At 37.8% G+C, this 23,693-nt stretch overlaps 1 protein-coding gene across 2 annotated transcripts in view; it reads right to left on the bottom strand.

Moving 5' to 3' along the window:
• caln1 (calneuron 1) overlaps positions 1-23,693 on the bottom strand; it is a 188,931-nt gene that overhangs the window by 5,474 nt on the left and 159,764 nt on the right. For both annotated transcript variants that reach the window (XM_031896970.1, XM_002935800.5), the window contains exon 6: positions 5,700-5,856. In XM_031896970.1, the coding sequence (XP_031752830.1) occupies positions 5,700-5,856 (157 nt within the window). The remainder of the gene's footprint in view (positions 1-5,699; positions 5,857-23,693) is intronic.

Below are 23,693 nucleotides of genomic sequence, written 5' to 3'. Positions count from 1 at the left end.
TTACCAGTGCAGGGCAACAGTGCATTATATTTTTATTACTTTAAAGCTCTTTCATTTTTTTGGAGTTACTGTTCCTTTAATAGGACTAAAACTTAAACTAAACGCAAAGTCATATTCTACTTCCTGTTTGTACCACCCAATCAAAACAATACCAGTAAGTGTATTTTTTATTTATATGGCACTATAAATAAAGCAGAACAATAAATTAATAAAGAACAGATACATAAATAGTGTACAATAATGAATACAAATTAAAAGTACAGTTGCTATATGTATAAACAACCCCTTTACTTTCCTGAGCTGCAGCCTTTGTTAGGCCTTTTAGGCTTTAGCAGCTCATTATATAAAGGTTTTTGATTGTGCTCCTATGAACTATGAAGCAGAATGTGACTTTAAGGGGCAGATTTATCAAAATGCGAGTTTAGAACTTATTACATAAAAACTCTCCCACATTCTATTCATTCCTATGGGATTTTTAAAATGTATTTATCAATGGGTGAAAGAAGGAACTCACCATTTGATAAATATGCTTCTAAAAATCCCAAAGAAATTAAAAAAAAATGTGTGTTTTTATGTATTAAGCTCTAAACTCGCATTTTGTTAAATCTGCCCCTTAGTTTCACATTATGCTGTTTAAATCATGACACAATAAATGCTATAGGTGCTTCATAATTAAAACTATAGGTGAACAGTATGTTTAGCACAGGCCCTATTCACTGAACTCATAGGCTTATTTGCCTATCTTTCACTAATCTTTTCAATGCAATTTCAGGTTTTTCAAATATTAGGGGGCATCTATGTCCTTGGGGGCCGCAAGTGCAAGAGCACAAGTGCTGATTCAGGAAGGCACTTGTGCTCCCCTGCATGCTGCGCTAGGTACTAAGTCAAAAATACCTTAAGAAAGGTATGAAAAGTAAAAACATACAAAAATACAATAGTGCCACATTCAACTACAGTATGTCACAGGGCCAAGACATGCTAAATGATATATTAACCATATATTTACAAATGTTTTCACAGCAAAGGAGTACACACAGATGGCTTGGACCCAAATAAAAAGCATATGGCTGCTCACAAACATGATAGGGTGCTCTTCTGTAGCAGGATCCTGATCAAGTTGCTTTATTCCAAGCTATAGAATTTTCAAGTGCAAGCATTGCTTTAAGGCTATCTTGCTTCTTGCAGAACAGTTGTAACTGTGGTCCAAACATTCAGAAACATTTTAAACTATGTGAAAGTACTCAAACTAAAGTGCCGAACAAGCACAATTCTAGCAGAAAACTGCTGTTATAACTATTTACCTTTAGAAATGGAAAAAGTTAACTGTGGGAGCCTAGCCTCGGGAAAGTCAAAATACTGTAATCACTAGCACCTCAGGCAGAGACATATAAGCTGACAGGGAGATGTGACAGGGTGACACTGTTACATTTACTAAAGGCCAATTTGTAAGACTAATCTACCAGTTGATTTTTGATTTGTCCATACAAAATGACAATTTATTCGTTGGCTGCTGTATATTTAAGTTCTCTGCTCACAGTAAATCTGGATTCAGATACAGATTTTTACATATTTAATTCTGTCCTACAGCGTTTTAATAGCTTTTCCTTTTTTCTTCTTCAAAACCTAACATAATAGGCAACATTTATTTTTCAGTCACAAACTGCAGTATTCAAAGTAAAATGGCCTACTGTCTATTACAGGAATACTGCTTTTTAAATAAAGAATGCAAAACTCCAAGGTGACCTCTAATAGCCTTATACATTTTAATTAACATGTTAAGTATTTGCAATTTTTTAACACTGTTTGTTTTTACACTGTTTTCACACTGTTTGATCCCCTTGTATACATGTGTATATGTATGTATTTATACATAGTTATCATATCCCCCTTTATTACTATTCTTCAATGTGAACAATCCCAGTGTGGCCAGTGTTCTTTTTATCAGCTTCCCCACTCTTATTTAGACTGTCTCTATTTTGGACTTTCCTCCTGTAAATCTCAAGCCATTTTAAGGTGAATACTTTGTTGACCCCTCCCTGTTGCTGACTGCTAAGTTTACTATCTACAAAAACATCCAGGTCCTTTCCCATCAAGGGTTTCCATAACTTAGTCCAATTAAGAGTGTAAGAGGTGTAAACCACAAATGAAAATGATATTGTATCTTATAGTATCTATAGTATATTATCTGCCCTTTAGCCATCCAGAGTGCCAATTTGCCCAGATTCTGCTGGAATTAATTGCCCTGTATAGTTTGTGTAATTATCAAACACAGATACATTGTTTACAATGCATTTTCCATAAGAATAAATAAACAAATTGAATAAAAGTGGACCCAATACGAAACCCTACTGAAATTAAACAATGTATGACTGCAACCACCCTCTGTTCATAATCCTCTAGCCAGTTTCCTATCCATGTACAAACAGCATCACCAACAGACCTTAGCATAGAAACCAAAAATGTATGCAGCACAGTATAACAGTATAGAAAGTTTTGCAATATCCAAGTAGATCACATTTACTTGCAACTCCACTAACCGAGTTCCTATTTGCTTTATCATAAAAAAAAATAATCAATTTGTCTAACATAATCTGTCCTTCATAAAGTTATGATGAATATTACTTATATTGCCATTTTCCAGAACATACTCCTGAATGTGCTCTCAAAACAGGTGACAAACTTACTGGCCTGTAATTTCCAGACTGATATTAGAATAACATCTAACAATCCAACAATCTATTGGTACCATACTAGATGAAAGGCTGAGGAAATCAGAAAAAGTAGTTAAATTAAACTAAAACTAAATTGAGCTCTCTAAATACTTAAGTTTATATTCCATCAAACCAATGTTTTGTTAAATACTTCAAATACCTTTTCAGTTTTCACTATAACCAAAATATGCCTGTTATTCTACTGATCTGCTGATATACTGTACTCTACTGCTATCCCCATTTTGGGATCAGTCTTTGCAAATAAAGTAACAATAAAGTAACCAGTTTCTCATTTTGCCCTCTTGATTGCTGCTTGTTGTTATCAGCACTAAAATAGGTATCTGTCTGTTCTGACTTGTCATTTTTAAGATGGTTTATTCCTTTTAACTACCTTACATGTTTTTGTAAAGGAATCCATTAAGAAGTATAATGAATATATATATGGTTAATATAATTTTATCAACAATTTATGTTCTGTGTTTTAAGGTGAAAACCTAACCTGCTAAGTAATGATCTTAGAATTTGTTGTATTTATGGATACAATGTTTGTTTGCTTTTTGCAACAATCCTTACATGCGATAAATACAAAGTATTATGTTTATTATTATCCAGGTGTTCAAATGAGTTATTAGAGATCACCAGATCTGTTAAATATTCTATTATTGTTTGGGATAGCAAAATTATTGTCCAATATGCAATTACTTTAAAATGTTATACAACAAGAAAAATAACTTGCAGATAGGATAAATGACAACCTTCACAGATCTGTATCTGTACAACAGAACGATTTCAACTTGTGCATCAACTCTGTGAAGTTGTTAGAAAAATAGTTCATTTATATTATATATCAGTATTACATATAACATATTTACAGGTACAGTATTAACAAACAAATTGAAACCAACATCCAGTTATACAAATACTATAATTACTTTTCAAATAATTCTTTATTGGATGGGACTTTAATTTGCTTTATGATATTACAAATATCGAACCTTATTTTGCCTCCTCATTTACTCAGCAGTATACCATGACAGCATATGTATTTTTTTGAATAAATGAGTTTAATTACTTAATGTGTTAAATCATTAAACGGTTTTAAAACCAAGAAAATGTTATTAATCATTAAATCACTGACAAGTTTCTTCTGTGTGATTATAGAAAGTTTAAGCTCCATAAAAGCTTTATAAAAGCCCAATCAAATAAATCTGACACAAAACTGGACTAAGGCATTTATTTATGTATTGCATTTAACAATTACTATCAAGTCACACTGCATAACTCGGGAATGAGGGGTTTGTGTGTTGGACTCTCTACATTACAATTTTTTTCATCTGAGGTGAAACATTTAAGGGGGTGGTACAAACTACAAAAAATTGCAATCATTCTTCCACTGGCAGTAGTGTTTGCTAAACAGTTTCTGGGGCACCCAAAAGCACAAAGCCATACATTTTTGCATTACAAATATTTTTCCATTAATGACTTATTACATTTCCCTATATTTCTTTACACCAGTGCCCCCTACAGCTTTAATTTAAATGAAACTTCAACACCTGCATTCCTGCTCTTATACTGCCATTGCAATAGCATTTGGCCTAAAGATGAGCAATATGTTTTGCTTAAAGTAAATTGCTTTGTTGAAAGTACATTTCTGTTATCATATTACTAAGGCTGCTTTGTGCAGATATAAAGGAAATTTGAAAAAGCCAGTAATTCATGTTTGCAGGCAACATTTAGGCTTGTGCCAATCCCCCTCCCCCAAAACTGTATACCTCCTCCTGATAACTTGCAGCAAACAATCAAGAGGGGGCCTGCAGATCCCCAGACAGGCAAGTCCACCCAGTGCCACTCTAGCCCAGTACTTGTTAGGTGATTTTGATTTAAATCTAATGGAAGGTTGCAGATAGCATTTCTCTATTAAAATGTAGAGATGGTTAATGTCATGCACATCACAAGCAACATCCTTGAAACTTCCTGTGCAAAATGGAATTTATATTTTGGTATATTTTATTTCTGCCAATATAATATGTACTTGTGCACTATGTATTTTTTGGAAAGCATCAGAAAGCAATCAATTTCTTGCTGCTGTACCTTAAATACTCTATACAAGTTGTCTACCAAGACAGAACTGTACAGCAGTCAGAGTCAATATGTACAATACAGCATGAAGAGTGCCAGCTGGAGAATGGGAACATTCTCTATTATCTTTCAAAAAAGAAAGATGCATTTAAAAAAAATATTTGTTAAAGAACATTAAATCTGTTAGTTTAACAGCAAGAGTAGAAAACAAATTTGCTTTAGAAAACAAGGCAGAGATAAGCTAGTCTATTTAATTATATTCTGTGTGGAGCAGAATCATTTTTCAAATTGTAATGGGTTTATCAATATATTTTATCTACACTGAGGTGTACATTATTAAACAATTCACTTGAACTCCAAAATCTTAATATAGTAAGAGTGCTATGTATTCTAAATAGACTAATATCATGCTATATTTCACAATTCTATATGGCTCTTTTACCTTGGTTGCAGGTACAGGGCCCTTGGTTGCAGGTGCAGGGCCCTAGGGAGCCCTGTACCATTGGCACAAGGTGCAGTGACAGTTTAAAAATGTGCAACTCACAAAGGTACCAGGGAGTCATGCACGTAATGACTGCCTTTAGCATCCTACTTGTGCCTTGCATCCCCTGGTGCGCCTGCCTTGCATGGCCTGAAAGATGTACAAGAAAGGGATGTTCCAAGGGGATGCCCATATGCCACCGATATACTATGCATGTATAGTGAGCACAACAGTACAATGCAAGGTGCAAACACAGTGCTTTGCTCCTGTTTTCTACACACCCTATTTAATGTTGCTTCTTGAATGTTCCCTATTGCGACTGGGGGTCCAATACAAGAATAATTTTACACATGATTTGATTGATAGGCCAGAACATGTACAACACCCTCAGTAAACTGCAATGTACACAAGCATAAAGTTATTCCTACCTCCTTCAAACTCTGTTTGACAGTTGCCAGAGTTTTCATTTAAACTTTCCTCTTCGTTGATGATAATGTTTTCAATATCCTTCATTGTTAAGTGATCCCGAAATGCATGATACAAAATGTGCTTAAGTTCTTCTAGTGTTATTCTTTGCATATCAAACTGCAGAGAACAAGAAAAGCATACTGTTAAGCAATTTAATGAACAATTAAAATAGTCTCTAGCTGTGATAAATGGCAAATCTACAGTTCATTTCAAGTACAGCCACTCATTTAATACACCTTAGGTTTTGTGAGGTACTGAATGGAAAAAGGAAGTGGGTGGATTTCTGGTTATTCAAGCAGCTGTCCTCTTCATAATAATTTGCAACTCTCATTGGTGTGTAACCTTGTTTTTGACAATTCAAGATTTGCCCATGAATTTCCCTGAACACAATAGAATTACTAAATATAATATCTATGAATTCTTGATGTCGGTGTATTTCAAGTATAAATACTTAAGACTGGATTCAAGGGCATTGTTAACAACACAGTTCTGGATAAGATTAAAAGCAGTTTTCAGCTCTGTGATTTTGTCTGCCATAAACACCATGGTCATTTGTCTTGGAGGATAGAAACTAACCAGTCAGAAACTGTTTACATGTTACAAAAAATATATATAAATATAAACCAGGTGCAAGGGAATATCACAAACAGCAAACAAATAGCTCAACACTTACATGTTAGTGCAGAAAGTAAAGATAAAAAAGTGATATTCTAATTTGCTACCATGCACAAAGAAAAAGCCTTCACATAGTAACATTAACCATTAACTCACCATTAACTTCACATTAACTCGTAAATGTAATAGTAGTAAGATCAAGGGCAAATGGAGCGTTGGCTAGTCTGCTCTCAGCCTGCATTAATATGTTCCCTTTTGCAGTTCCATTTATCTGCACTGAAACGTACAGCTTCCATCTCAGCGCAGGTAGATGGAGCAGAAATCGGCACAAAAAAACCTGCTTTCATGTTTTTTAGGGCAATTTCTGCTCCGCTCCATGTACCTGCACTCGGGCAGAAACTGTACTTTTCGGATAAATGGAGCTGCGTAAGGGAGCAGATCTGCTTCTCTCAGTCTGCAGCAAAAACGCAGCCTGAGAGCAACAGAGTCAATGTTTCATGTGTCCAGGGCCTGCATATGCATTTTTATTTCAAAGGTAATTGCATATTTAAAGACATGGCCTTAGTTCTGTTTAAGATGTTTAATATAATTAGGACTAAGGAGAACCAATGGATTAGAGAAAATTTGCCAATAGTAAATAGATACTGTAGTATCTAAAACAAAAGGATTATGATTAGTGATGAGCAAATCTATGATTTTTTGTGTGTGATGTGATGTAGCCACAACTTTTTGCTCACTCATTCACCAATGGCGAAATGTGGAATTTCACGCCAAATCCATGCCTGGCGAAAAAAAGAGCTCATCACTAATTATGATCTTAGTCTGGCAATCATAGTCCTGTAAATTTCACATTTGACAAATTATATGATGCTGTGTTCAAAGATCACAGTTAATGTTATTTTAAGAAATAATCTTGGATTTATGAAGGAAAGATCATGTCATACAAACTGAACTGTATTCTATGATTTATCAAGAAGGTGGACAGTGGAGTTCAGTTGCAGATTAATGAGATGTGAGGCCTCCAACCTTAAAGTAGAAGGAAAGGTAAAAACTAAGAAAGCTTTATCAGAAAGGTCTAAATACAGCCATAAGCACTCAGAAACGCTGCACTGAGTCCTCTATCCTGCTCTCAGAAAAATCGTTCAGGGTATGGGCACAAGTCTGTTCAGTTTGCTCCTCTCCTTCTCCTCCTCCCATCAGAAATTGCTCCCCCCTCCCAACCAGGGCCAGAACTAGGGGTAGGCAGGAGAGGCAACTGCCTAGGGCGCAACAAATGGGGGGAACCAGGAAGCAACCTCTCCTGCCTACCCCTAGTCCGCGCTCCCTTCTCTTGCCCCCGTCGGTTGTCATACCGCGGTGGGGGAAATGACTCCCCCCCGCGCTTGACACGCATGCTGACTGGGTTAGCTAGGGCGTCCAGTCGGCTCAGCCCACCCAGCCAGATCTGCAGCGCAGAAGCTACTGACACCAAGCTAAAATGGCAGCTGCAATCTTAAACAAACAGAGGGAGCTTCTAGGGCTGGTAAAGCTTTCTGCTGGAAGTTGCTTCAGGTTGGGATTTTTTGCCTCCCTTTGGATCAACTAAAAATTAGGCAGCTTTCATTGTCTATTATTTAACATGGAAGCCAGTTACTGGCTAATTAGCTTATAAAACAAACTGTTCAGACTGTGGTGCTTGAAAGTTTGTAAACCCTAAAGCGAGCGTTTCATGTGAGGAAACCCACCAACATCCAAGAGCTGAAGCTGTTCTGTATGGAGGAATAGGCTAAAATTCCTCTGAGTTGATGTGCAGGACTGATTAACAGTTACTGTAAAACTTTAGTTGCGGTTATTGCTGCACATGGGGGTCACACCAAATACTGAGAGCACGATTCATTTATTTTTGCCACACACAGATATGTTATTGCTTTATTTTTATTCAATAAATACATGGCCAAATATAATCATTTTTGTTTCATTTGTTTAACTAGGTTTTCATCTACTTCTAGGACTTAAAAATCAGATTATGTTTTAGGTCACATTCACAGAAAAATATAGAACACTGTAAAGGGTTCACAAATTTTCGAGAACAACTGTATATATATATATATACTGTTTGTATATATACACATGCAAGCAACTGTTAGCTGGCCACTTGCTTCTATTTCCTTTCCTGATGTAGGCAAGTAGATAAATCAGATTATTCTTTAAGTCTAAAATAATTATAGCACTTAACTTCTATCTAGACCCATTTGTTGATGTTAACCATAATGTCAAACAGAAAGAATTTAGCATAAATGGTTTAATATATTCATGAAATATAAACTCTCAGCTCTCCTACAGTCAAATTAATATATGTCCATCCAGCTGTTTTAATGACCCTTTATTGTAGAGTTAATAGCTTTTCTTGCTGGTAGAATAAAAATAGCTTCATAAGCGATGCAGTGTTAGATCAGAAATATGACACATGCCATACACACATTCTCGCTCATTTCAAAATTACTATGACTATGTTTACCAATAGAGGAAGTATTTCCAGGCAAAAAAGAAACTGAAAAATACATAGTTTTTATAAACATACAAAACAGATTCCAGTTATGAGGTTGGTTATTTATTAAAATCGTATAGGTTCATTCTAATAGTGAAAGCTGTCTAAAAATAACATTTTTAATAAAAGATATCAAATATTTATCCAGTTCATATATGAAATAAAGCCTGTTACTTTAAACATGGCTATATGTTCATGTCTGGAGGCAGAGTAACTCTATCATAATGATGATTACATCTCTTGCTTCACAGGGCAAAGCAGCCACCAAACGCCATGCCCAGGCGGCATTGCCAGACAGGCTGCTGCACCTTACATCAATATACAATTTTATCTTTAATTACTAGGTAGTACTCTGGGAAAATGAATTGTTTTCTGGCTGTTGCCATTTATAGTCTGACCTGTATTTAACTGGGCTGAGTAATTAAAGCAAACAAAACATCCTGTGATTTATTGTCTTAGAGACAATTGTTTTCATATTATTCTTTGACACCTGCCGAGTGAGATGGATGCAAATTGTTGTCATGGGGAATATTAGTCAGGCTCCATCTGGAAGCGAAGAACCTGCACAGCGTATACAGTTTGTAAATCCTTAACCATCTGTAAAGTTTAATTAAGTTAAACTAGAGTATATAACAAAATAGAACATGAAATGTTCTAATTATTTTTCTTCACAGACGCTACATGCATGTAGTATTGAAAAAATCATGGAAGCACAGGTCTTTTTCTATCAGTGTAAATGCCAACATAGCAACCATTATTTTCAATGTTTTTCTTTTGATCTTATTTCCCATACACTTGTACGTCTCATGAAGAAACTTATAACGGCAGGAGCTCAGCGATAATACACCATTCTTGCACCGTGAGTCATTGTTTCTCCTTTGGAACTGACTTGAATAAATGGAAAGCTGCCAAGACAATGTGTAGCAAAATGTATACAGCAAGTTACAAAGGGCCTGCATGCGTCAGTCTTTTACTGTGACTCAAGATAAATATGTTGCAGTGCAAATCCATGCAATTATTGGAATTAATCTATTCAAAGCGGGGACACTATGATTTGAACATTCTGTCATTGTTAAAACAAAGGTACATTTGTTACAGTCAGAGAAACAGTCATAGGGGCCCCAAGCACATGGGATTGCAGTTTTACAACAACTAGATGGATATCCCTCATATACTAAAAGTTATCTGATCACTTTAAACAACATTTGCCCTATATGTACTTATCAACATGGTTCCCTTTAATAAGAAGCTGGGTGGACAGTGTCAATGTCTTGTCTTCTATTCTCGTAAAATGTCACACAAGGCTAAAGGTATGCTTTGCTCCATGTGTGTCATTTTAAGGCTGGAGTTGTAATTTACATATATGTTAAAACAGGGGTAGGGAACCTATGGCTCGGGAGCCAGATGTGGCTCTTTTGATGGCTGCATCTGGCTCGCTGCCAAATCTTTAATAAAAAAAATAACGGGGGGCGTGGTCTGCGCTCGGCGGATAGAAGACGTGTTCTAAGCATTAGAACACGTCTTCTATCCGCCGAGCGCAGGCCAAGCCCTCCTCCACATCGCATCCGCATCCGGCATCCTTGGGACCCACCCTACCTTGCCCCGCACCATCCGCGGCCAAACATATTGTATGGCTCTCACGGAATTACATTTTAAAATATGTGGTGTTTAAGGCTCTCTCAGCCAAAAAAGTTCCCGACCCCTGTGTTAAAATATCATTTTCACCTTTAGTAGCCTGGCAGAAACATTTGCTCATCACAACTGTGTAGTCTTCCTGTTCCTCGTCATCATACTGGCTTTATACTACATGAGTCACTAATGAATGTGAGTGGATATGTGTTCCAGTGATGCTTATATGTGATTTGTAAAGTATTGACTTACATATTGATTCAGTGTCTGACCCATATAAGGTTGGCATACTAATTATAGTGCATTTGCCTTTTGCCACTCACAATGACATGGTGTAAAGATTTTTACAAAAGAAAGTTGGCCCAGTATAAAGCAGAATTTATATTCAAGCCAGTATAAACACCAGCCTCTCACTCTCTTTTCACCCTTTCAAATCTTTATTAATAAACTATTAGGCCAGTTCTCTCTCTCTACGCATATGTAACATTTTTGTATGCTAATCCATGTTGTTATGTTTGGGGTTGTCCAGCAGTTGATCTATACCATACCTTACTTTTCAGAATACTGCTGCCCTTGGCAGTTTCTCTTGTGGCTCACTGAAGTACCAGTGCCTGTGGGAGAAAATGCCTTCTGGGAGATTTTCATATAAGACCCTCTAATTCACAATGGTTCTCCTGTGCTTCAAGTCAGAACAGTGTCCCTTTAAATTAAACTAGCAGGCAGAGGGCTACATAGCATCAAAATGTGGCTAATTGCCTGACAAAATCTTATTAGCATCTAATGAGTTTCTGTACGTTTTTGTATGTGTAATGTATAATCAATTAGTATTCAGCATTTTCTAGGTGTTAGGCTAATCACCAAGTTAAAAGTAGAATGGAGAATTAAATCTTCCAATCTGCCACAACCTCACTACTGCAGTACTGTATTATTTACCTCAGATTTCATGTGTTTAATTAGTTTATAATAAGTATAATGTGGCTGTGTTCATTGCCAACTAAGCATCCTTATCTCTTGATCAGCTATAGGCATTCTATAGGTGGCCACAGACAGGTCGATAAAAGCTGCAGCCGTCTGAACTGGCAGCTTATAGGGCCTGTCCGACTGATCAAAAATTGCCCACATGGTGATCTTGCAGGTTTTAAAATCACCATCTTGCTGAGGACGGCATCAATTGTTTAGATTCTTGTCTCAATGGCCTGCATCCTGTTATGTAATCCAACCTCAAGGTGGGCATATCGGGGAAAAAGCCAATCCTTTGGCGACATCAGCAAATGAGCAGATAATTCAGAAATGAGGGATTATTTACTAACAAGGCATAATATGGGTATAATGTGCCATTTATTTTTTTTTTTGCACTTAGCACCTTGCCTTCCTCCCTTCACGAATTGTAGCAGGTCTCTGTGTTCCATTGTGAAAGTACGGACATCTGTGGTTTCCACAGTGAATACATTGCTGCCTGTACTCTGTAGCACTGTATTCATGATTGGAAGGCAGGGGAAATACGAAGGCATCCCCTCTCCTGCCTGCTACTTATTCCCTAGCTTGCGCATATTTTAAATGTTTAATGCTTGTCTAACCTTTTAATAAGCTACAGAGTGTGAGATCTCTGACAAAGGGGCATGCCCCTGAAATGCTGCATTCACTAATAAATCACTCAAGGGTTATCATAGTTACATACCCCGCCTGAAATTTCCTCTGGTGTACTGGTTCTATACATTTGCTAAATTATCTGTGACGTGGCTGACCCCCTAGATAGACCAAGCACCAAGTGTATTTTCAAGGAGAGGTAGCAGAAGTGCTTAAACAATTGGTTTACTGGATGTAAACCTGCTTCACTGCTCAACCAATCTTTACTAAGTTGTCGCTGGACTACAAATCCCAGAATAATGTAACAAATAGTGGAGGGTAGGCAGGTTCGGACTGGGGGGTGAAGGGCCCACCGGGACTCCTGTCCCAGCCAGGCGGCCCCCCTAACCCCCCTCGCAGGGCCCCCTTCCCGACTTCCTCCTCCGAGCGTATAAATTTGACGCGTCAGGGGAGGAGTAGTCGGGAGGGGGAGCGCCGCAAGGGTCGGGTCTGGGCCGCCGGGGCCCACCGGGATTTTTCCCGGTGTCCCAGCGGCCCAGTCCGACCCTGAGGGTAGGGCCCCCAGCAACCTCAGGGTTGTATTAAAGCAATATTGCACAATAAAACTTTTCCAAAACTTTCCCCCAAAATCTTCAGGGCTAGCAACTGCATTAAAATGTGATAAATCCTCCAATGAGAATCCCAGCTGATCTGTGTAAATCTGGCTCAATGTTCTTCGTTCATGCAATTAAGCATTAAGCATGGTTTTCCAGCACTGAACAAGTCTGTCCTTTAGCCCCATGTCTGATTCCAGTGTAATATAATGACATATCTGCCAACAGTCTTGATTTTCGTGGGACAGTCCCGCTTTTGGCAGAGAGCCCAGAATACTTAACAGGCTACACCTGCACTGAGATACAATTGTAATTAATAAGCTAAACAGGTCTCTTGGGGGAACTGAGACTTGCAGCTTAAAGGGCAATTTCACCTTTTTTTAGCAAAACTGTAATAACACATAAAACAAGACCCCCAGAAATGTGTTTAAACTGTAAATAAACTGCCAAATTTTGTAAAGTGAGAGTGGTATTAAGGGGGGTGTGGTCACAAAATGGGAATGGTCAAACATTTTTACCTTGCAGCATTTCTTTTTGTCCCTCTTTGCATTTTTCAAATGTTGGGAGGTATGTAATAAAGAAAGAAATTACATACTTTTCCCCATGTCTGTTTTGAGTGTCATATAATGAAGAAAAAATGACATAATTATCTCTATATGTAAGATAACAGCAAGATGCCTGACACAGTGCTGAGAATCAGCATTCTCAGTGGTCACTTCTCTCTCTAATGAGGTTTTTGGTCAGTAGAATTCTCATTGGGGTTTACAATCCCTTTAAAAGTGAACACTCTAAAGGCCCTTTATTTATCGGGTACAGTGGGGAAAGTGTGTGTGTTTTTTTCCCCACAGTGCAGCATTTTCCCCAGATTGACATGATTTCTCTGGCCAAATGCTGATTTTTGCCAGTAACAATTGTGTCTGATTGTTTGCATGTATTTTTTCATTTTCAGTAAGCGGCATTAAAATGGCTTTAGAGTATAATTCTATTGGCACAGGTCTGTACCCTTTGATGCAACCCTCTGTAGGGAACATAGAACTACTACCATGTTCAGTGTTGCACTTGGTTGTGTTCATAAATTACCTTTTCTGTATTCTGAAGGTGGTATCAATTTAAATTAGAGTAGTTCTGACTGTGTGTGTTTGTGACTGAGAGAGAGAGTTTACATAGGAGCAGAGTTCTTTTTTGTCTGCTGCAGTTGTATTCACAGTATCAATATGATTTCCCTCACAAGAATGATATTGGCATTTTATTTTCAAGTTATTCAGTTAGTATACCCAAAGGGTTTCAGGGTGACCCAGTACTTTTGTTAGCTTCCCTCTATCTATATATTGTGTTTTCAGTTTATCCCTTCAGTGATCTCTGATTATTCAGTGTTTCTTTGGGGAGATGATTCATCAGTCCCCAGTATGGATCGAGCTGGCTAATCTAACAGGTTACAAGTTTATTTCAGAAAGAAAAGATGAGGTCAAAAGAGTGAGAAGAGAGGGACAGTAACACTTCACATACTTTTATGTATCATCCTATAAAAAAATATTGTAACTAAAACCATGGTGACCATGGAGACTATACAGAAGAGCTTGCCTCCCACTGTTTCATTTCAGCAGGGTCTTTTCATGTGTTAACAGTCCCAGTCAGATTTTATCCGTGCACCACATATTACTGGAAATATGTATCAACAATCAGTTACTGTGTGTGAATCAGGCTGGTGTGACATTAGTACAGTGATCCCTCCTACATATTAAAGATTTTAATCCCCCGAATTAAGATTAGCACATCTATCAGCATGAAAAGTATTGTATAGACTTATATTATAGATGTATACTGTACTATAGACTATACTGTAATTACTATGAATTTTATGATCACTAATAAAATACACTCATAAAAATCAATTATCCCTGCATATTCAACTAGCACTAGCACTAGTCATAACACATTTCCAAATAAGTTGTGTGTCTGTGAGGTAGGTGTGTAATGTAAACATGCCTTGTGTTTGTCACAGCTTGTGTGTTGGCTGCTTTTGTACACTGGGTGCTGATTAATCACAGCTAAAGACAGTATAAAACAGAGTCCTTTAAACTGTGAGGCCAAACACAAACTATATCATACTCATAATTGATGTGCATGCACATGGACACTTTAAAGTCTTTTAAGTCTTACTTTTAAATCTGAGGTTTGCATTAACTTCTTCCTGCTATCTATGGCAAAAGCAGACATTACTCTTAAGATGGCCATACACGGGCAGATCCGCTCGCTTGGCGATGTCAACAAACGAGCGGATCTTCACCCGATATCCCCACCTACGGGTGGCGATATCGGGGAGGCATGAAAGCGAATTCACAGGCCATGGGGCCAAACGATCGAATTCTGCACGCGGCAATGGGGCAGTCGGTTCGGGGACCGCATCAACGAGCCGATGCGGTCCCCGATCCGACTGGATTTTCTAACCTGGCTGATCGATATCTGGTCAATTTCAGGCCAGATATTGGTCGGCCAGGCCCCTCGGTTCTGCCCCTACACGGGCCGATAAGCTGCCGAATCGGTCCAAGGGACCTTTAAGCTCCCATCTTAATATAGGACTCCTCATTTTTGCACTGATATGTGGGTCCATAAGATCTGAAATATTTTGTTCACTGTTCTTTTTATCAATAGAGTGATATCACTCTAACTTGCAGCTAAGTAGTAAAGTGTGACTGAAGTCTATCAGAGCACAGGTCACATGGCTGTAGCACCCTGGGAACTGAAGAATATGGCTAGCCCCGTGTGAAATTTCAAAATTAAATATAAAAAATCTGTTTGCCCCACATTTAAAACAAAAACATGGATTATAGCAGATCTATAGGTAGTTTCAACAAAGAGCCATTTTTAAAGATTTTTTTTTTTATCCCAGGGTGAATCCAGCACCATATAATATTTATTATTGCCTATGAGACTGGAGGGAGTTTTACTTATTGTATATGTCTCCTTTAAGAGATGAATATAAGCTGAAATGGACCCGTATACTAATGTTACACTGACAGCTTTTGTGAGAAAGTTACATCTTGAGTGTAAATATGTACAATTATTCAAAGCACAAACCTGCAGCTTCTGTGTTTGCACACAATGAAAATCATCATTTATTGATATAGCATCCTATATATTATTTATAACCCTAAAGCTCTTTGCCGGGTGACATTAAGGTTTCTACAAACCGAGAAGAATTTTACAGTCTAGAGGAAATGTGCTTATCATCATGTTTTTAAGTAACTTTTGCTGAATAAAAACTAAACAAGTACAAGTATGGGATCTCTTATCTGGAAACCCATTATCCAGAAAGCTCCGAATTACGGAAAGTCCATCACCCATAGACTCCATTTTAATCAAATAATTCAGAATTTTAATTTTAAATTAATGGAATACGCTCGAGTGCAGGCACATGTAGCCGAAATACGCATAAAAATGCGAGACTTTGCATTCTCTCGCGTTTTTAATGCGTATTTCAGCTACATGTGCCTGCACCCGAGAGTATCTCATTCATTCGGGTGCAGGCACATGTAGGAGGTGTAGGGCGGTATTTTCAGCAAGCGCTTTTCCGCTTGCCGAAAATATCCGCCCTACGCCTCATCTGGCGTATGGCGTATATGTGCAGTTTATAGGCCTCATTTGCAAAAGCTGCACAGTGTAATCTCCAGATTCAAATTGTCGTATTTTTTACCTGCAATGAAGTGTCTTATCCCAGAGTTCCAGCATAATAGGCAGTGCCTACTAAGCAGCATGGGAATGGCACAGGATGCACCAATAATGGAGCAAACTGATGCATTGTGTCAATAATGGTATTATAACACAAGTCACTTGTGTCAAGTTAGTTGCAGCTATAGATGCAAGTTACCAAGGAACTACAGGCAGGTCCAAGGCACCTTCTGGCAAATAGCAGAGGAGTTGCTGTAAAATTCAATTGTCACTATGTATTTAATGTTAATTTATGTTAATGTGGGCTGTTTGGGCATCTACGTGTATATACTTGAAATCCCAGTCCAGAACTAGCAAAAAGTATTATTATTTAGCAGAGATTATGCATCACTTTATAAGTGAGTCTAATAACATATTACAATGCAGACAGAAAATTTACATAACATTAGTTTACTAGCAATGCATTTTGATTTAATATCACATACAGTATTTAAGGCTGTACAAGGGTCTTTAAATGCAGTAATTGGAAGCTAGTAAGTAGCTAACATTTACAAGTAGAAAATAATTCTTAAAATAAAAGCAAGAGAACAGTGTGAGAGGCATAAACAACATGCAATTCAGCCAAGAGTTCTGCATGAATACCAAGAATTGATTGGAAGGACAGATGGAAAATGGGTCGAGTTTACCACTCCTAAGTGTTTCACACGCTCTGAACAAGCACTGGCAACTTGCATAACACAGCAGCTACCCTACCCTGGAAAAGCTTAAGGTTTTTTTTTTTCCCTACAAACCTCAGAGAAAAATATAAAAAGAATATGAAATACAATATCAATTATAGCTGAGTTTGTAAAATGTATTAATGTCAGTGTATGTATGTATGTATGTATAACTTTATTTAGAAATGACAATTGTTATAATAAATACAATAAATAAATATAAATACACAGAGATTAAGTGCCATGTGGTGTGAGACAAAGTAGGAAGGATGTCCTTGCCTCAAAGAGATTACAACCTAAGTGGTTGGGTAACATACAGGCACAAACTGGAAGGTAAGAGTGCATCAGGTATGGGCATTTGCCCTTAAGCGCAGGACTGGGCAAAATAATGTTTTAGTGCTCCAGAAGGTAATAGCTGAGTTTTTTCTTAAAGAGAGTGGGTGAGTTTTCCCTACGGAGGGATTCAGGGATAGAGTTCCAGAGGTAAGGAGCAGCGCGATAGAAAGGTTTAAGATGAGAGAGCGCAGTGGGTGTGGATGGTGTAAAGAGACGGAGGCTCTGAGAGGAGCGGAGGAGACGACCAGGAACATATAGGGAGACCAGTGAAGAAATGTCGTGAGGAGCAGAGGAGTGAAGGGCTTTGAATGTTAGCAGAATGATTTTGTATGCTATCCTTTGCTTAACAGGCAGCCATGCTAGACTGAACAGGTTCCCTCTTAAGAGAGAGCAGAAGGATCCTGGCAGCAGAGTTTAATATTGATTGCAAGGGAGAGAGAGTGTGTACAGGGAGAACAGCAAAGTGACTGACTTTATATAGAGATATCAATCGAATTGTTACAAGAATTTTCAACCTACACCCGATTGCTATAAGATGAAGATTTTAAAAGCTTGGATAAATTTACAATAGTAGCTGTTAGATAATTGCCATTATAATGATTGAATTTTAATGCATGGAGAATATTTTAATGGAACTAGGAAATGCATATACAATAAAGCTAATGCCCCCCATGTGAAAAATCTTATCTCTCCAAAATGCCTTTTCATCAGCAACATGGTGAGTCGCCGGTGGAAAGGCATATAAGTTGCTCTGAAGTTGCACAAAGTTTCCTCCTGCAGGCGACTAATCTCTCCGAGGAGCATTAGCCTAATAAGAGAGGCAGATCTCAACCTGGTATCACAGACCTATGACTTGCTACACTTGCTATTAGCACAATACAAGAATTGAGTGCCACTCCCTTCTAATATTAGAGGCTTCAATGACATAATTTCTGTTGATATGTTTCATTTTACGCGCCACTTTGCAGCAATTACAGATAGTGTGAACACAGATAATAGGGATATACTTTTAATGATCATTTAGCTGGTCTGTTTTAAACAAGAACTAAAGCTTAACTAAAGAATAAGGGTAGATGTTATACATTATGTTTTGGGCTTCTGTACCAGACCAAGGCAACAACAGCCCTTTAGCTAGGAAGATCTGTGCCTCCAAAGATGCTCCCAGTAGCCCCCCCAGTCACCTTTTCTGCTGATTCATTACTCATGCTCTGTGTTGCTGTCATTTACCTGATTCTCAGATTCTAATTACATGACAGTTCAGAAAACAGTGCATTTAGCATGCTAATTAAATAATCATCTCTGTCGTATTAGCTTATATTACGGGAAACCTCATATTCTGCTTGATAATTTGTGACCCCTAAGCTTAGCTTCCCAACAGTTGCTCAGAGCTCACTGAGCATGTGTGTGTCACTGACACTCCTAACAAATTTCAAGATGGGGAGCTCCTGTGACAGGATTGAAGTCCTGAGAAGTTACTAAATATTAAAAAACATCTTCCAGGCTTAAATGTATACCAATCAATTACTGCCTACAGTTACTATCTACTGTTTTAGAGAAAATTACCTCTGAAGATAGCTTTTCTGTATAGGGCAGGAGTCAGTGAAAGCACCAGGGGAGGGGGTCGCCGACCCCTTTCTGCACAAGTCTGTGTCAGCATGTTAAAGCTCTGTGTAATGCCGAGTACTGGCAGTAGGAGCTTCTAAGGCTACTGCACATGTCTGCATCCTGTTTCTTTTCTTCCTGCCTCTCCTCTGATTGGTTGCTAAAGTCACAGGCAGGTAACATAATCCCTGCTGCTGCTGTCTCCTGCTATGAGGGCCGTGGCAGACGGGGAGATTAGTCGCCCGCCATCCCACCGGCTTGAATGTTATTCGCTGGTGGGATGGCATATGCAGCGCCAAAGTTGCAGCGCTGCATATGCCATCCCATCAACGATTTACATTCAAGCCGGTGGGGTGGATATCGGGGAGATTAGTCACCCCAGACAAGGGAGATTTGTCGCAGGCGACTAATTTCCCCGTCTGCCACAGCCCTGAACGTTCAGGGAGGGAGGGGGAGCAGGGGGGTAAGCTCACAGGTGACTCACACTGCAAGAAATGCTCCTCCTCCCTGAAAACTTTTTCTGTGTGAACTGCAGCTATTACAGTAAGTTTTCAACAGCTTATTCAGACACATAGATATACAGTCTTCGCATGCCACATATTATCATAATCTATAATTTTTTGGGTAGCAGTGGGAAAAGCTGGACAACCCCTTTAAAGTATTTTTAAAAAGCAGATCTTCCAAACCATTATAAATGATCACCCCACATAATCAATTAAGCCCTCAGTCCTTATTTTTCTTTTGACTGGCTATTCTTCTTCATGAAATCTCTTTACAGTCTCCTTCAAAAGTAGAATTCTAGCATCTTTTTGCCACCAGTGTTTTGATATATTGGAACAAAGCGTTTATTAGACCTCAGAACTTCCAAGCTCCCCAACCGAAATCAAACTGATTTTGTTAGACTTCTGCTCAGACTGAAAGGGGAATATAACATTCACCTTTAAATTCAGTACATTTGTGTATTCTGCCAGGGTTTCCAGAAAATAAGAAGTACTATTACTTGCCAGAGTCTGAAGGAAAAAAGCTTTTATCTATTTAATTTAATAAATGGTATAAGCCAGCAAAGGAGCATTTTCTTGTCTTCCAAGTTAATGGCAATTTGTTAATTTGCCCATTATAAATATGCCCTATACGAAGAATTACAACTCATATGATCTTACCGTTTATTATGGTTTTAACACAAATATTCCCCCGGTGAATGGAAAATGGGAAATGATCCAAAAGAAAATGAATGAATTCCTAACTCGATCTATGACATCTTTAATTTAAATTTGAGCCTGCAGCAGATTCTCCGAAGAACAAACTTGCAAGTTTTAATTGGAAATAAAGTTTCAATTCCCATCTGCTCTCCCAAAAGGTCTTTGCAAAGCTGCTGTGGAGCAGGTGAGAGGTGCCCCTGTGAAGCCATATCTAAAATGGGAATCGTCTGTCTTGTCTGCACTGGCCTCAAATTCCTGAAAGAAGTGTATAAATTGAGTCAGGCAACTGAAAGAGGTACACATTACAGTTTTAGCTGTTCTGCGAAAACCGTCTGCCCTTCAGCAGTCTAAGACATGCACAGTATGTTTATAATCATCGCAAATAGAAAAATAAACAGAGATGATCTAAAAATCTCATTTCCACAACAGTCAATTGGTGTTGTGATGAGTGAAACAATATTGTGTCAATGTCCTAGACCTGTTTTGTACTCCCACACATTGTACAGTACATGTACTCACTACTTGGTAAAGTGGATAGGTATTTAAATTAGAGCAAAATTAAAATGGTCTGATGATACGATGTGAGATATTTTTCATGTAAGAGCTTGCAATACAAAATCCAATTTATCAAACTAATTTACACATGGCTGCCTTTCATTTACATACAGTGCATAAGTGCTTATTTTTATTCTGGTCAGATACTTTTTTTTTAGTAAGTGCCTTTAGTACATGAAAGTGATATCAATGCAGTGAGATTAAGAAGGATACAAAATATGACAGAATTGGTGCAGATTCTCACTCTGAGACATTTTTTAACGACGCTAGTGATCTATCCTCACCTCATTAAGATTATTTACAGACATGCCCCTGCCCCTGTCTTTTCCCCAACCCACTTTGGGGTCCGCAGATGGGGTCTGTCCTATCAAAATAGAGACAAACGGGAAACATTTATAATGCAGAGTTGCAGCTATTAAACCTAGGCTGGAGTTCCACCATAATGTTCATATTTTTTTCACAGTTCCTCTTGTTTTGCACTAAAACACATTTTTGTGTGAAAAAAAGAACTTTTTCGAGATTTATTATGCGTTTTTTTCGGGACAATTCTGAATCCGAAAATGCTCCACCTAAAACCTGTCAAGGTCATGTAAAAGTCAATGGCAGATGTCCCTTGCCTTCCCTGGAAAATTTTTCGGATTTTTGGCGCTGTTTTTTGTGAGACAATTCGAAAAAGTTGTGGTTAACGCGTGGCAAGTCAACTTTTTCCTGCACATGCTTTTCTCACTATGGATTTTTGATAAGTTTCTGATATTCGTGGAAAAGTTTGTGGTTTCAAGAAAATAAAATGAGATAAATTCTAGTTTTGGTAGATCTGCCCTTAAATAAAACCACCCAATAAAGATTATTTATATCTTAGTTGGGATCAAGTACAAGGCACTGTTTTATTATTACAGAGTAAATGGAAATAATTTTAAATGTGTAATTTGAAATTGAAAAAAAATAAAGTCAATAGGATAGCCTTTGCATAATTCAGAGCTTTTTGTATAACAGGTTTCCAGATAACGTATCCCATACCTGTATTTGATTTATAGTGAATAAAATGTTATGTTTGAGTTAGATAAAATCCTAAGTTATATTCCTGAGCTCCTTATATTGCTGGAAAACCTTCTATAATAAAAAATAGGTATGGTATACCCAGCAAAATCCTTAAGAATGTTTGGGTTTTAGCAAAGAGACAGCAGAAAAATCAGACAAAACACGTACAATACTGGGCTAGGAAAAAAACATTAAAACATTGCAGATCTGTTCAAATTGCTGACTTTTTGCTGACAACAATAGTTTTACTACAGAAACAAAACTACTGAAGTCAGCACTTGGTGTTGGGGGGCTATCTCTGTAATCACAGTCATTTCTGTATTCACTCCATAAAAAGCTAAGAACATCTATTTAATTCTACTATCACTCACTTGTATTCCTTACTAGCAGTACATCAGAAGGCTTATTCATTGAGCCTCTATTTTTATTAAAATTTGTATTCCTAGTAAATTGATGTTACTAAATAAAAGTTATTAATACTAACAAAGGTTTACCCCTTACAATAATCAACCCCACAATGTATCAAGTATACTTCATATATACTCAAAAAGGGTTATATGGTAGAGAGTCTTTTTTACCCTGCAAAAAACTGTTATTGTTAAAGGAGAAGGAAAGATAAAAACTAAGTAAGCTTTATCAGAAAGGTCTATGTAAATACAGCCATAGGCACTCACAGAAATGCTGCACTGAGTCCTCTATCAAAAGAAACACAGCATTTTTATCTCCTTTTTTGTGAACATATTCTTCGGTATCAGACTTCCTCTCTTTTAGGGCTCATTTAGGTTTGGGGCACGAGTCTGCTCAGTTCTCTCCTCTCTCCCACTCCCTTCTCCTGCTCCCCCCTCCCATAAGAACTCACTTCCCCCATCCTTAGGAATGTGTGATCTGAGCTTCCAATGGTTATAACTGCAGCAGGAAACTATCAAGACCAAGCTAAAATGGCAGCTGCTATCTGAGGGAGCTTCTAGGGCTCTTAACTCAGGTATGGGGAAACTTTCTGCTGAATAAATATAGCGTTCTAGGTGGCACTAATGTGGCAAATCTATTGGCAGTAGAATGCCAAAATGACTTATCTTCTCCTTTAAAGAGATACTGACACATTACCCTGTTTTTAAAGTGATACTGACAGCCAGTTAAAAAATGTTTTTACACCTGCTGTTGTGTTTTAATTTGTATCAGCTTTAAATTCCTTATAAACTAAATCTGCAAAGTTTTTCACTTCATAATTTAAATGCCTTAAAAGCCTTCCTGCTATTTAGTTCACAATGCGATGCGATGCGAGGAGCGAGGGAGAGAGGGGGAACTCTTTGAAGCAAACGGCAAGCTGATTCCTCCCAGTTTATGACGTAGTCCTTTAGACAGATTGAGAAGCTATAGTCAGGTTGCCAGACAGTCGAAGTTCAGGATCTTCAGTAAGATTTATGTAGAGAAACAGGACTTTTAGGAAAAAACAGTCAACATGACCTAAATAATAATAATTTTTTTGGTGTCAGTATCACTTTATATATATATATATATATATATATATATATATATATATATATATATATATTAACATTGTCTTTGCATAATATTTATTATTTTGTCATAAAAGTATTTCCTAATGCTATTACATTACCTAACTGATCCCCCATGTTCCTCTATGAGGGGGCTGCCATATTGGTGCAGCAGTAGTCCGTTAGCATTAGAAGCTACAGTATAACTGACAGGCTGAGAAGGGGTCAGGTTAGCAAAACAGTCAGGTTTAGGAACATCAGGTATCGGTTACTTACAAAAGCAGCCCTGTCAGTGAAACCCATCAACCTGACATTTAATGTACATTCATTCACTAGGCTGAAAAACGCCATAGTCAGGGGCTGTATGTAAGCCTAAGCCCTGCACAATTACA

Source organism: Xenopus tropicalis, chromosome 2 (genome assembly GCF_000004195.4).
Source record: "Xenopus tropicalis strain Nigerian chromosome 2, UCB_Xtro_10.0, whole genome shotgun sequence".
Taxonomy (NCBI): Eukaryota; Metazoa; Chordata; class Amphibia; order Anura; family Pipidae; genus Xenopus; species Xenopus tropicalis.
This window is presented reverse-complemented; position numbering and strand designations above follow the sequence as displayed.